General features: G+C 41.8%; 1 protein-coding gene across 1 annotated transcript in view; it reads right to left on the bottom strand.

The window, feature by feature from the left end:
- Positions 1 to 3956: 3956 nt before the first annotated feature.
- The window catches only part of LOC115459546 (phosphatidylinositol 4-phosphate 5-kinase type-1 gamma-like), a gene marked incomplete at both ends in the record, with an annotated part of 53277 nt that continues 41873 nt past the window's right edge, over positions 3957 to 15360 (bottom strand). Inside the window, 1 exon segment of the mRNA XM_030189360.1 lies at positions 3957 to 4043. Within this exon segment, the coding sequence (XP_030045220.1) occupies positions 3957 to 4043 (87 nt within the window).

Here is a 15360-nt window from a genome sequence, read left to right on the forward strand (position 1 = left end):
GCAAAAGGCATCAATACCAGCTGGGGTGGCTGACTTCTGAAACCTATGCCTGCTGCCCAAGTGGCAGGACCTGCAAATACCAAAATCTGCTGGAAAATGTGCCAGCTCCCAGACTTCTCAAAAAGGGTCTGGAACAGCTCTCTGCAAAGCAGTTATTTTGACTTATTCTTAAGAAGCTTAACTTAAAAATGCCCTTTAGCAATTTGTGCATGAAATTCAAGTAGAACATTAAGCAAGAAAGGAAAAAAAATGGAAACAGACACTCAACATCTGCTCTTCCCACCAGTTGCATTAATGATCTTACAGACAGACCATCAGTACTGACATCATTAGATTTCTGGTTAGTGTTTTAATAGAACTGAAAACTCCAGCACCCCCCCCCCCCCCCCCAATGATATATCTCAAATACAGCAGCAAACCAAAGGCCGATTGCAAATCAGTTTTACTGCCAATTTCCTAAAGAAGAAATCTTGCAATTGTCCACTTAACACAGCATTTAAGAAGTTATACATCGCTAACAACCATTATTGTATGTTGCATGGAAGCTGTAACAGAAAGTCTCTCCTCTCCCAACTCAACAACAGAGCAAATTCAGCAGGTCAAGTAAGGAAGATTAAGAGCCACAGCCCTATCAGCAAGCATGAAATCCTGGTTTCTAAAAGCAGCTGCAATACCATCATTAATATTTCACAGAAATGCCCAAGTAAATCTATACACATTATTTCTTTTCAGAAAAATTGCACCTACAGCAAGCATCTGTCTCTTTACAACCCTCCCCCCACCCCCAAAACAATCACTGAAGTTTCAGTTTTGTGGTTCTGTGAGCTGCTTCATTTATCCATATCCTACCTGCTTCCAGTTCTGAACGCTGAAACAGACATTGAGAAGGACCACCAGAAGTAGCTTGAGCCAGAATCATTTGAAAGGAGGGGATGGAGGTACAGTGCGATCATTAAAAAAAAAATGAAGCACTGTAAACCTAGGTTTCACAATGGATAAAAGCTAGGTTTGCACCATCTCTGATTTCTTAAAATACAAACCATCTGTTAATCTGAATGAAGGACTAAACTTAACACCTACTGAGGCCCATTTCCTGTATTCACATGGAGTCCCACTGAATTCCATTTCTAGACACTATGCCTCACATTCTGTTTAAGATACAGATTTCAGAATATGTTAAACTACCACAGCTGAATGATGTTTACGACAACCTTCCTCAAGCAACTGAACCCACTGCTTTCAGAACTAAGTGCTAATGTCTTTATATGTCACGAGACCCTTTAAAGCATCACTGACATAAAAAAATGTAGTACATGAACTTTTGAGATTTAGCAGGCCTCAGCATATCTGAACAGGCAGCCTTAATATACTTTCCTCCATAGGCACAGAATAGAAAAATTACTTTTTATGAAGATTAATTGAAGAAACAGACAACAGCTCTTTCTACCATTCTCTGCCTATGGAAAAACTATCCAGTCCCCATTACATAGTAATAGATAAGACTATTAAATTAAAAAAATATATTTACAAATAAAATATTTGATTCTAAAGCATAAAAAGTACATGAAATGTTTGAAACTAAAGGAGTGTAATTGTGAAACCCCCATATGGTCCCTTGGCAAGGAAGGAGCACCGTTTTCCTCATCTTTTGGGGAACATGTGTGGTTCCCATTTGGATTGGCAAAGGCATGCACTGCTGAGCAGTCAGAATATAAGTCTTCCTGATCTCGCTGTCAGCCAAATGAACTTAAAATGCTCCATACTGCTAAGTTTAGATTAGATGCATACATATAGAAGTAATACTTATTCACAACATGGTGCTGCTCATATTGAACACTAATAAACATGTTACATCAGAGTTCAGACACAGAGTTCATGCTCTCTGCGCTGCTGTTTGACTTGTTGAAAATCCAGGAAAATAGACTGCTCTGTTCAGCCTGGCAGGACCATTTCAGACCAACTATTTGGTCTTCTAAATGATGAATATTTTGCCATTACAATGATTTCAACATAAGATTTACTCAAATGTAGCTTTTAAACTCAGATTAAACTCTTTGATGCTCAGGAACAGCTGTACCAACAGTGCAAGATGTTGTATGACATATAAAACGGTCCTTTGCTGACTCCCCACAACATGTCTCCACAGTACCTTCTCTTTCCCATCAAGTATTATTACACTGAGCTCTAAAAAAAGTAAAGAAAAGAAAAAAAAAAGGCCTCAAATTGTGTGACGAACTGCTTGAGCTGGAAAGGTGACAATATAGGAACCCAAGCTACTCATTATGAAATGTAGAAGAGGGCTGGCCTTTGAAAAGAAGCTGTGAGGGGTCAGCAAGCTAAATCAGTCTTTGCACTCATGTTAGTATGAGTTTGCAGTATCACATATCAGTTTGGCATAGGCAAAGGAATGGAACATACTCATACGCAATAGCCAATTGGTAACGCTTCAACCAGAACATGAATCCACACCAACAATGCGGGTAAAACCTTTTCCTGATCTTCACCAAGATGATTAACCTTGTGTATGAATTCCTTGGTGGATTTGCTAATCCTGGATGGAATGCAATCTGCGTTTCTAAAACAAGCTAGATAGTGCCTTGTCTTTTCAACGTAAAACTATTCAGTGAATTATTGCCAAATCGACTTGTCCTGGAATAGGGGGACTGGCTAAACATATTTAATGGTGGTGATGACATTCAACATCTGACAGCTCAGGTCCAACAGACAAGTGACAGTTTCTTTGTACAGCAATCTGAGCACTGAGTAGATGGATTTGTCTGTTTTTGTTGGATACTGCACCAGGCATCACCACAGCCCCGAGCTCTCGTTCCCCTACCATTTACACACGAGGGCCTAAGTCTTTAAAGTACCTACAGGAAAACACAAGCATACAAAGTATAGTTAATCAGGAAACCCCAAAAAGTGCAGTGACATTAAAAACTAAAAACAAACAAAACCAGAAGCACAACTGTGCTATGTGCAAAGATACAGGAGAAAAATAAATAAAATGGTCCAAAATGTAAAAAGGTTCACAGTATAACATGTGCAAGAACCAGAACCACACAAGGAGGGGTGGCTGGGACACATCTCAGCTGTCCTTAATTTCTCTTGCGGTACACTTTTCTTCGCCTTTATATTGGAAGGCATCTGGCTCTTTTCAGAAAAGGATTGCTTGATGTCCTGCAGTGTGCCAGGATACCAATTTGTCAGCAAGTTGCTTGCATGTTTTAGGAAACGAACAAAAAACTGGAATGGCAGCCATCGTCGAGGAAATGGAACGTATTGACTTTCCAACACACCTCATGTACCTCCAAGCTCTGCATAGGGATTACTGAGGGAGGAAGCAGAGGAAAAGTTAATATACACAGAAAAGCATATCAGAAGCCAATAGCCTATGGGATAGAAAATTAGCTTGAATACATTTAGAACTAATCGAAAAACAAAACGTTGAAAGGAGCATTTAATGCAGTTCATAAACCACATTCCCTGTCACACTGCATTTGAGTGACATCGTTGTGAAGAGAGGGTCTTCACAGTGGCTTGAATATTCCCTTATGAATCTTATTTGCATCAGCTCTTGGTTATCCATTGTTCATTTTCACTCACAGTGTTTTAGCAGTAACTGAGCAGTGCAATGGTTTGAAAGTAAAGGGGAAAGCAGGTGGACGCTGCTTTCTCTACAAAGCCAGGAAGAAATTAGTGCAGTGGAACATATGAAATGGAAGTGACAGGTTTCCAATCTGCACAAAGCCTAAGCCTGAGAGCGGCATGCAACCCACCAATATAATTTTGAAAACCATACTGCAAGGACACAATCCTAAAACTAAAGGGTGCATGCAGATAGGAAGGTCCTTTTCCTTTCTCTCATAGTGCTTAGTGCCTGGTGTCTTTGGACAGGGGGAAGGAAGGGTCTAAGCTCTGTGCACATCAAGCAAATGTTTTGACCTTACACTTACTGTGTCATTCTCCTCGTCAGAGACGGGGCGGACTTGAGTGCTATAGTGGAGGGGAGAGTATACCCAGCTCCGATCGTCTGGAGGCTGCTAAGCGAGGTTAGAGGCAGTGCAGGGGAGTAGGAAGAGAGGCAGCAACAGGAGAGCAGAGCAGTGAGCAAGGAAGACAGGAAAGAAAAGAAAAAAGGAAACTTCATACAGTACAAGCAGTTGTACACCTAAAACCAATTTAGGGCTTTTGTGTGTGCGGGGGAGGGGTTCCCCCTCTTTTTTTTTGTAAGGGGCAATAAATGGAAAACAAAACCTTAGTTTCCCTCTTTAATGTGTTAAGTTCTTCTGGCTTTAGATTTCAGAACCCTGCAAAGGCCATTTATCTCTTGCTCAGCTGCCAGACCTGCCTATCACACAAAGCAGTCTGGGACTGTGTTACCAAAATCATCATCCATAAGTTACATTACAATTCTCTCAACACAAGACCTTTATGTGGTCCAGCGGCTGCTTCTTGCATACCCAGTGAACGCAGAAATACAATGAAATGCGGAGAGGTATGAAAGGGCGACAGACATCATCCGCCCAATAGAATTCTATGTAAAACTTTCAGCAGCTGTTCAAACACTAAACTCATCAGTCCATCAGCTATTGTGTGTCATGCGTTTTACAGGACCTCATTCATCCCTGAGGGTGCAGGAGGATGGAGTGAAAACCAAACTGAAAGTAATGTTGCAAAAGGAAGCACCTGTTTCTGAACTAAAATTCAAGAGAATGAAAGATGCCAGATGAGAGTACTGGAACTAAAGTCCTCTACCCACTTGCAAAGCAGGTCTGAAGAAGTGGCAGGGTGAGTTGATCCTCAGACTGCCTCTCCCCTCATCACCAAAGGTTATCCCTTCACAGTAGGCTGCAGCGCAGCTTCCATGCCACACAAACATTCACAATTTTTCTAACAAATGTAGGGTGTCGAATTCAATAGCGTATTGATACTGACAGCAGTTTTAGTGATAGGAACAGAGAATCTCCAAGGTCTGATTCAGACCATTGTGCTCTTTTCTACAGGCAGTATAATGTTAGCCATGCAAATAGATGACATCATTCAACAACCCTGACATACTCCTCTTTCTAAAGCACAGCTGCAGGTTTATCAGTCTCATTTAAGACTATTGCTTGGATTTTTGTCCACTCTGTGATGCTTTTTTCTTGAAGCATGAAGTCCAACCTGCACACCATACATAGCTTGAGTAAAAAGTAACAAGGGTCACATTTGCTATAGGTTTTCTATCTCACTGTAGCCAGAACATGCTGGTGCCATGAGTTCTCTATGCAATGTGTACTTTGGGGGCCCACAATTCTCTACAGCCATTACTGTAGTCACTTATGGTGTTCATGAAAAACAAAAGCTAATCTAAGACTACACTGGCAGACAGAACACCCATTATCTCTCCTCCCAGGACGTGCCAGATTGCTGAGGTAGGAGGAGCCAGAGAGAAGGATGGAGGGAAGGTAAAGCTGAAAGTAAGCTACAGGAAGCAAGGTGCAGAGATTGCAAAATGCGGCCTTGTGTCCAGCAGCAACAGCTTACCATCTACTTTTTGTTAGGGAGGGGGTATAAAGGGTAAATTAATTCTTACCTGCTAATTTTTTTTTGGATTCAACTTCTTATTTTAATATCAGATTATGGACTTCCAGGAATTTGTCCAAATGCATTTTAAATGCAGATAACACTATTACCACATCCTCCAGCAATGAGTTCCAGAGCTTAACTATTCATTGAATTCTGGAGGTAGGACTTTTGATCCAGTAAACTGTTAAGGCCAAGAACTAGGAAAAGCCAGGGTTTATATAGCACTGGTGCTTTTTTTTTTTTTTTAATCCATTTATTCCATCTTTATTGAACATTCCAGACATACAGTATAAGCTTACATAACTCGCAGTACTTTTACACAGGGCCAGCAGAACGTGGTAAACAGGGTATGCATGGCAGGGAAGTGCCAATATTCAGGGGGTGCCAGAGACTGCCATGCTTACCTCCCCCCCCCCCCACCCTCTGTCACAGCAATGCCGCCATCCCTCTCCCGCGAACTACTACCTTGCCACCCGCCCTGGTGGTGTAGTGGTCTCTGCGGGGGCAGGAAAGAATCCCACTCCTGTCCGCTGCTGCTTGTCTGGCTCCGGTGCTCTCCACTTTTCTGTGCCGTGGATGGCCCTGCCACATTTTTTTTTTTTTTTGTTTCAACAATTTTATTGATGACATCCATGGTAACAAACAATCTTAGATTTTTTGCAACAGTTATAACAATTAGATCCCCTCACAATTATCTGTACACATCTATCATCATCATTTTAGATAATCCATTCTATCTTAAACCTCCAAAATCCCCCCTGTTAATAGACCTTTGGGCATCAGAACGTCCTCGATGCTAAAGAGCCCCAGGGCTTGGATTCTGATAGACCCCCCCCCCCCCAGATCTAATTATTTGCCAGTCCTTTGATGCCCCAATGCCAAGGAAGCTCCTCCCACAGCTCCCAGACTCTGAACACTCCCCTGAGCCAGCCTCACCTGTGCCGGTTACCTGCTAATCTTTTTCGTCATGTCCCTCCAGACCAGTCCAGACATTTAGGTTTGTGCTGTCCTGCCAGCAGGTGCAGACTGGGAGCTACTGAGCTATGCTGTCATCACCCTTATCATAACAAAGAAGAACAAAGGTAATACAAGGACAAAATCTTCCCTAATGAACCACTATCAGAGAACCACTAATGAAGGATAAAGCCCTCCAGACTAAACAACAGGAATAATGAACTAGCCAAAATCAAAATCTTCATGCTTCAGGAAATAAAAACAAACTGATGCTAAGAATCACGGGTGGCTCTGGATTGGTCTGGAAAGACTCAAGGAAAGACAATTAGCAGGTAAGAATTAATTTACCCTTCCTTATTGTCCCACTAGACCAGTCCAGATGCTCAAGATGCACCACAGCAATACGTACCAGGGTAATCCCTGATGCCAATAGGGTGCCTCAAGGGCCATATCACTTCAAACTTGAATATCCAATCTATCATTATGGACAAAAAGAATGCATAGATTTCAAAGTTGTTGCTTTGCAAATTTAATGAGAAGGAACTAAGGAGTGTTCTGACCAAGAAGCAGATTGACCCATTGTTGAATGAGTTTTCAAAATTTGTAGAACTAAATGACCATAGGAAATATACACAGAAGTAAAAGCCTCTTTAACCCATCATGTGATTTGTCATTTTTGATGCTGCTCCCCCCTTTATGGGCTCCTCCAAAACGAATGACCTGATTGCCTAATTGCATCTATATTCTTCAGTACTTCACCCCCACAACCAATTTGTGCAGGGCAAACTACACTACCCTAAAACTTAAGATCCTGAAAAACAGGTAAAGAATTTGATTCAGATGGAAGCATGACACCACTTGCGGAAGGATGGAACCAGTCCAAGCACAACCTCTTCATTCCTGAAGTCCAAAAAAGGTTCTTAAGGATGTTATCTATTAAAGTTGTTGAATCCATATGTTCAAAAGGAGGCTGAACTAAGGTAGACAAGTTTAAATCCCAGGGGGAATCAACGACAGCAGACTGACAAGTTTAACACCGCAGAACAAAACATGCCATGTCCGGATGCGAAGCCAAGTTCTCTCTCCTTAGTAAACCTCTAAATGAGGACAAAGCGGCCAGCTGTATCTTCAATGATGTGAATGCCAGTCCCTTGTCCAAATCATCTTGCAAGAAATATAAATATCTAGCATAGAAGAGTGCAGTGGAAAAATACACTTATCTTGACACCAATTCTCCAAAATCTTCCAAACCCTTATATATGACGATAAGATAAACTTTACTTGAATAGCTTTTCTTCTTTAACTTCACCTTCTCAAGAGCCAAGCCATAATAGGAGCGTAGCCAGACCTGTCATTTCAGGTGGGCCCTTCCCACCACCGTACATACATACAGTTTTTTTTAAAAACCTTTCCCTCTGGCCCCTGCCATCTCTCCCTCGTTTTTTCCATCCATCCCTTCTGCCCCTACTCCTATATAGTCATCTTTCTTCCCCTCCACCTGCAATCTGATCCTCTTTCACCCTCACCATTGACCCAACTCTCTCATAAACCCCTCCCCTTGGTCTACCTCTGAGCTAATGCTGGCAGTGATTCCTGTAGGCAACCTGCTCAGGCCCTGCAGGCTTCCCTCTACCGCGTTCTCACCAGTGAAGAAACAGGAAGTGATGTCATCGAGGGCGGGCTATAGTAGAGGGAAGCCTGCAGGGACAGCACAGATTGCCTACAGGAATTGCTGCTGGTGATGACTTAAAGGTAGACTGGGGGGGCGGGGTTCAGAGAGAGACAGGCAGATGCTGTCCTGTCAGTGGACAAAAGAGAGTATAAAGTCTGGGTGGGCCTGAGGCAAGAATGGGTGGGCCTATGTCCACTGAGGCCTACCCGTAGCTATGCCACTGAGCCACAAGGCAAAACTGAGACGCAACCAGAATGCTGATTGGGCCTTGAACCAACAGACACTACCTCCTTGCTAGAGACAGAGGATCCTCTACTTTCAGATGCATCAAGTCCCCTTACCAGAATCTTCTTGGTCAATCCAGAGCAATTAATTCTACTGGGCCTTGGAGCTCCTCTATCTTTTGAATTCTTTGCCAATGAGCAGCGAAAATACATAAAGACTCAACCAAAACCATGGTTGAATTAAGGTATTTATTCCTTTTGACTTCCAGGCCTTTCTCTGACTGAAAAATGCTGGAACCTTTGCATTCTGGGCTTGGCCATCGTCCATGATCAGATAAGCCCAAAGGTGTACCTCTCCCAAGAAAGCATTCTCCACTAGACTCCATTCTTCTGGACCCATAGAATTCTGGCTGAAGGAATCTGCCCAGATATTTTGGGTTTCAGCCACATGTTCAACCAAAATGTCTTTTAGATTCTCCTCCGCCCAATCCATCAACATCTGTACCTCTTCTGCCACTTGCAGATTTCTTGCTCGTTGACACAGGCTACTGCCAAGTTGTCAAAGAGAATTCTTACTACTTTGTTTGAAGTAGCTGATGAAACTCCAGGACAGCTAAGTGGATTGCCTGTGCTTCCAGATGATTAATCCATCACTGAGCTTCCACCAAGGACCATCAACCTTGTGCCCATTTGTCGAGACAATGTGACCCGACTTGTGAGACTTACATCCATCATTTCAAGAATCCGAGTAGAGGTTTTCTAAACCCTTTCTTTTGGACAGATTGTTGGTGTATAGTCACCAATCAAGACTCTGTCTGATCTCCGGTACTAAGTTGGAACTCTCGACTCTGTGGAGACCATCGAGAGAGTAGAGACCTTTCTAAAGGTCTTATGTGCATCCTGGCCCACGGCACTAACTCTTAAAGTTGCATTCTTGATACCAAAACTTGAAGTGTGAAAAGTGAGGAAGTTTCTGATGGGGGTGGGGGGGGGGGGGGGGGGGGGTGGGGTGGGGGTTGCTTAGGAGAGTACTGAACTTTGCTCCTAAATAATCCACCCTTCGGGACAGGGTAAGGTTGTTCTTGATAACCCATCCCAACTCTTGTAATGAGTGCACCACTCGCCATGCAACTGTTTCACTTTTTTGGAACAGATTTTTGTTATTAGTTGTCTCAATAAGAGTGAATCATAATTTCCTCTTTGTCTAAGGCAGCTGCCACCACCACCACCAGCTTTATAAATATATGTGATGCCATGGCCAGTCCAAAAAGTACAGCATAAAACTGAAAACACCGTAAGTACTTTCTTGGAACAGATTTTTGTTATTAGTTGTCTCAATAAGAGTGAATCATAATTTCCTCTTTGTCTGAGGCAGATGCCACCACCACCACCAGCTTTATAAATATATGTGATGCCATGGCCCGTCCAAAAAGTACAGCATAAAACTGAAAACACCGTAAGTATTGTGAACCTCAGGTAATGAGAATTCCTTACAGGGAAGTCCTCTCTTTCTTTTCTTCCACAAATTTCACATCTAACAAAGAGCAGTGTTTGGTATTCTATCAACTTAGAGCCATCTCTTTGATACTTCCAGTTTCCATGCATTAATTCTTGCTTTTGTTACTTCACGCCTCGACTACTGCAATATTATCTATGCTGGTCTACCATATGCTACACTGTGGAAATTATAAACGTTACAAAACATAGCAATTAGGTTACTATGGAAGGCTCATCACTGACCATATTTCTCCACATTACTCACTTTCAAGGTTCTTCGAACTGGTGCTCCTGTTTATTTTTCTTGCTTAATTATTCCGTATTGCCCTACTAGGACAATAAATAAATGACCATTGGTTGGTTGCAATGGGACTTATGTTTCCAAACAATTTCTGAGGCTACTGTCCGCTATCCTCATGTGATCTTCCTGGGAGATTTTAATATTCATTTGTATGCCCCTTCACATCCCCGTTCAAGAACTTTTCAGACTCTCCTCTTTGATCTTAACCTCACACAGTGGATTACTTTTCCATCACTCCAAGGCAAGCACACCTTAGACCCCATTATCTCCCCATTGGATTCCGTGTTCAGACCTAGTTCACTGTCTTCTCTAGTAGTCCCTTGGTTTGACCACTCACTAATTTGATTTTCTCTGCCGTTTTCGTTACCTTCCCTTACTCCTTCCTCAACAAAAAAATGGTCTAGACATCTGTCTCGGGTTGATCCAGCTACCCTTTCTCCCATCATGTTTTCCTTCCCTTCAGATTTTGAATCTTTAACCTTGAACAATCAGGCTTCCACTTTTCCTGCTACACTCTCTTCTGCTCTGGACCAATTGCTCCTTTGACCCTTACTAAACTTCCTTCTTCTAATAGAAACCCTGGTTCCATCCTGGACTAAGAACAAAAAAGATGTATGCATCAGGCTGAGAGAAATGGCTTAAGTCTAGCTCCCTTGCTAATATTTTGGCCTTTAAGAGTGAGCTTAAAACCTATAATAACTAGTTGAAGAAATCTAAAACTTTCTTCTTTTCTGCTTGCATTAAGAGATCACTAAATCCTACTAGGGAGAGCTTCTCTGTCTTTCAAGATCTGACATCCTTTCCACAACTAGGGAAATGGGACTTGATATACCGCCTTTCTGAGGTTTTTGCAACTACATTCAAAGCAGTTTACATATATTCAGGTACTTATTTTTTACCAAGGGCAATGGAGGGTTAAGTGACTTGCCCAGAGTCACAAGGAGCTGCAGTGGGAATCAAACTCAGTTCCCCAGAATCAAAGTCCACTGCACTAACCACTAGGCTACTCCTCCTACTGCTAATAGGACTTGTTCCCCCACTGTGAAGTAATTATCACAATACTTTACTGCCAAAGTGTAGCAAATCAAGGGTTCGGATATTGCTTTAAAGATTGTTTATTCACATATCAATAGGCACCCACATATTACATAACACTCTTATGCAGTTCACACATCAATAGGCACCCACATATTACATAACACTCTTATGCAGTATACATACATCACCACAGGATTGTAGCCTTCATCTGAGCTGCAACGTCAATCGGGGAAGCACCGATGACCGCCCAGAGATCTGTGGGAAAATTCCAGCAGTATACATACATTACCACAGGATTGTAGCCTTCATCTGAGCTGCAACATCAATCGGGGAAGCACCGATGACCGCCCAGAGATCTGTGGGAAAATTCCAGCACTAGCGAGGTGTCCCTCAACCAGGTACAGATAGTTCACTACCCACCACTGACTTGACTATTCTGCCCAGTCCCTCTGAGAGAAACAGTTTAGTTTCTCAGTCTCCCCATGATGCCTTTTCCCCATTACCATCATTTCCCATGGCTCCATTATCTGGTTCCTCCTCATGGTCCTAATTTCAATTGCAAACCCCGGTTTTACTCACCAAGACGCTCTCCACAATGCCTAGTACCACTTTTGCCCTTGACACTGTTCCTTCAGCTTGGCTTAAACTCCCTGATTTGCAACTACTTCCTAAGATGCTTTTATTAATAACAGCCTCTCTTGGGGCCAAGTTCCTCTTTCCTTGAAAGAAGCGGTTGTTCGACCTATTCTTAAAGAAACCTACCCTTGATTCTCAGTCCTCAGCTCATTATCGTCCTGTGTTTCCTTTCTAAAGTACTAGAAAAAATTATGTCCAACTCTTCTCTTTATTGATAAGTCCCTGGCCCTACACCCTAAACAATCGGGTTTCACTGCTCATTGTAGTACTGAGACTGTCCTCATGGCACTCATCAGTGAAATTCACTGTCTGACAAACTTAACACGTCTTAGTAATTTCTCTTGACCTATCATCCACATTTGACTTACTGAACCACTCTCTCTTACTTTCTCATCTTGCTTCACTTGGATTATCAGGCTCTGTCTTAATTTCTTACTAGATGTTCTTACCAGGTAGTTACCCCTTCCCTTTCTGCTTCTCCTCGGCCTTTGACCTATTGAGTCTCTCAGGGTTGTGTCCTTTGTCCTCTTCTTTTTAACCTGTTCATTAGTTCACCAACAACTCTTATACAGTCATTTGAAATTTGCTTCTACTTTTACGCCAATGCTATTCTTTTACTCTTCCCAACTAATCTGTTTTCACCCTCAATACGTCCACTTCAGGACTGCCTAGAGGCAGTTAATAAATGGCTCTCAGGTCATATAAATAAAGAAAAGACAGTCACGTGCTGGTTCTCCGGGGGTTGTTCAACCCCAAACACCCCTTTAAGTCTCTTTGGCAACTCTATCACTCCAGTATCCTTTAGATATACAAGTGTTACTTTAATCTTGGTATTCACATTCTATGCGCAAATTTCTCAATCATGCAAGTCAGGTTTCTTTATTCTCCAACAACTCCTGTAACATAATACACTTAGGATCGTCTTTAAAGTGTCTCCAAACATTGCAAAATACCGAAATTAAACTTTGCCATGCTAAAAGAACGGAAAATGTTTCACATTTACTTCAAAAATATCAATGGCTTCCAATAGAGCAACAAATCGTTCATAAACTTCTTACCCTTAATTTAAGGCTTTCTGGTTGGGATTTCCACATTACCTGGCTAATCTTACCATCCCATATTCACCCATTCGTCTGTTATGATCACTCAATGACTATTGTTTAGTTTTGCCGCATCCCAAACAAGCCAGTTTAGAATCCACTAGACACTGTGCCTTCTTCTTCACAGCCCCTGCCTATGGAATTCTCTTCCTCAGGACATCCGTGCAGAACTGTCTTTCAAAAGGTTTAAGTCTGTGTTAAAGGCCTGGTTATTCCATCAGGCTTTTAATCTTCCAAGTTAGTCACTTGTAGATTATTGCTGTTGGTTCAAACCCACCCCCTCTCTTTCCTTACCTTACTACTACAAATCATTTCTATAGCGCTACCATCTCCCCTTTCTTTATCCCTGTATGGATATATATTGGCTCTATTTGTATGTGTGTTTATTTATTTATTTATTGCACTTGTATCCCACCATTTCCCACCTATTTGCAGGCTCAATGTGGCTTACAGAGACCTGTTATGGCATCACCATACTAGGGTACAGAATGTTAAACAGAAGTCAAGGAAAACAAGAGGATCTGGTCAAGCAGTTATAGAAATATACTTTCTGAATAAAGGTAGATAGGAGTTGTGTCATAGTTAGTTATGGGTTCTCCTGGTAAGCCTTGTTAAAGAGGTAGGTTTTCAGAGATTTGCGGAAGTTGCTTAATTCGTTGATTGATTTCAAGTGAGTTGGGAGTGCATTCCACAACTGCGTACTTATGTAGGAAAAGCTGGTCGCGTGTGTTAGTTTGTATTTTACTCCTTCACAGCTGGGGAAGTGTAGATTAAGAAATCTTCGGGCAGATCTTTTAGCATTTCTGGGTGGCATGTCAATGAGGTCCATCATGTACGATGGGGCACCTCCGTGTATGATTTTATGAACAATCGTGCAGATCTTGAATGTAGTACGTTCTTTAAGTGGAAGCCAATGTAGTTTCTTAGTGGTTTTGCACTTTCATATTTTGTTTTTCCAAAAATAAGCCTAGCTGCGGTATTCTGGGTGTTGACTACTTTCCTATCAGAACATTGTAGTTCCTTTCTTGTTCTTATTTTTTTTTAAATTTCTTTATTTATAAATTTTTTGTTTACATCCAATAATATAAACATGAAATATCAGCAATCAAGTAAAGGCAATCAAATTACTATAACCTAAACAAGTTAAATTATAAAGGAAAAAAGAATTTACATTTGTCCCCAGTAGGTGGATCAAGACACTAGGAAATTTAAATCTATATAGTAAATCAAAAATTAAAACGGGAGGGGCTACGGATGTCTACAGCCGACGTTACAGCACTGTAATTAGGGAGGCAAAACAGTTGGCGACTTAACATTTTCTTTAGATGAGATAAATTCTAACAATTTCAAAGGGGAAAAAATATGTAATTATTCATTTCAAAAGTTACAAAGCATTTACAGGGAAACTTTAGCAAGAAAGTAGCACCCAATTTAACAACTCTAGATCTATAAGAGAGAAATTCTTTCCTCCTTTTCTGTGTACTTCTTGCCATATCAGGAAAAATTTGAACTTTTTGTCCCCAAAACATTTCGTTTAAATGGCGAAAGTAGAGTCTTAAAATATTATTTCTATCAAGTTCAAGAGCAAATGATGCAATCAGCGTGGTTCTCTCTGTTACAAGCTCCAGAGAGTTTTCAAGAAACTCAGTCAAATTTAAACTTGGGGTTACCTGTGGTTGTTCATTCAATTGTTTCACTATCCCTGAAATATATTGGGTCCTCGTTATAGGGGGATATCCCTCCATAGGAATCCCCAATATTTCACTAAAGTACTTCTTGAGCATATCCACCGCTGAAATTAAAGGTGACTTGGGAAAATTCAAGAACCGCAGGTTGTTTTCTCCTCCCATTATTCTCCAAATATTCTATTTTTCTCTCTTGGGTTTCTTTATCTTTAATCAAAGTAGTTGTTAAATTCTTTAATTGTTTGACTTCATTTTCAATCACCTCAATTTGCCCTCTATGTTCTTGAACATCTTTAGTCAGTGTTTGGCAAGATTGTTTTAAGTCCTTAATTTCGCCAGTAAGATAGACATTCATCTGAAGTAATGTCTTGTTCACCCCCTGGATTGCTTCCCACAATGTCTCCATTGTCACCCTCATTGGTCTCTCCATACCTCCAATATCCTCGGAAGGTAGATCCTGGATTCCAGGGGCAGCGACCAGCGTCTGTCCCCCGACTCGTTGTTTCCTTCACAGGAGTCTGTGCGCCGAAAGATCCTCCTTCCGCAAACAGCAAGGCTGCATTCCCCAGCTGCTGTGGTCCTGCCGGCACCATCACACTTCCGGGTTGTGGAGGGGGGGGGGGGGTGTGTGGAATCGGGAGGACTCAACGTCACTCCCTCAGCGCTGCGCTCGGTTCCCGAA

The sequence above is a fragment of the Microcaecilia unicolor genome, unplaced genomic scaffold (assembly GCF_901765095.1).
Source record: "Microcaecilia unicolor unplaced genomic scaffold, aMicUni1.1, whole genome shotgun sequence".
NCBI lineage: Eukaryota > Metazoa > Chordata > Amphibia > Gymnophiona > Siphonopidae > Microcaecilia > Microcaecilia unicolor.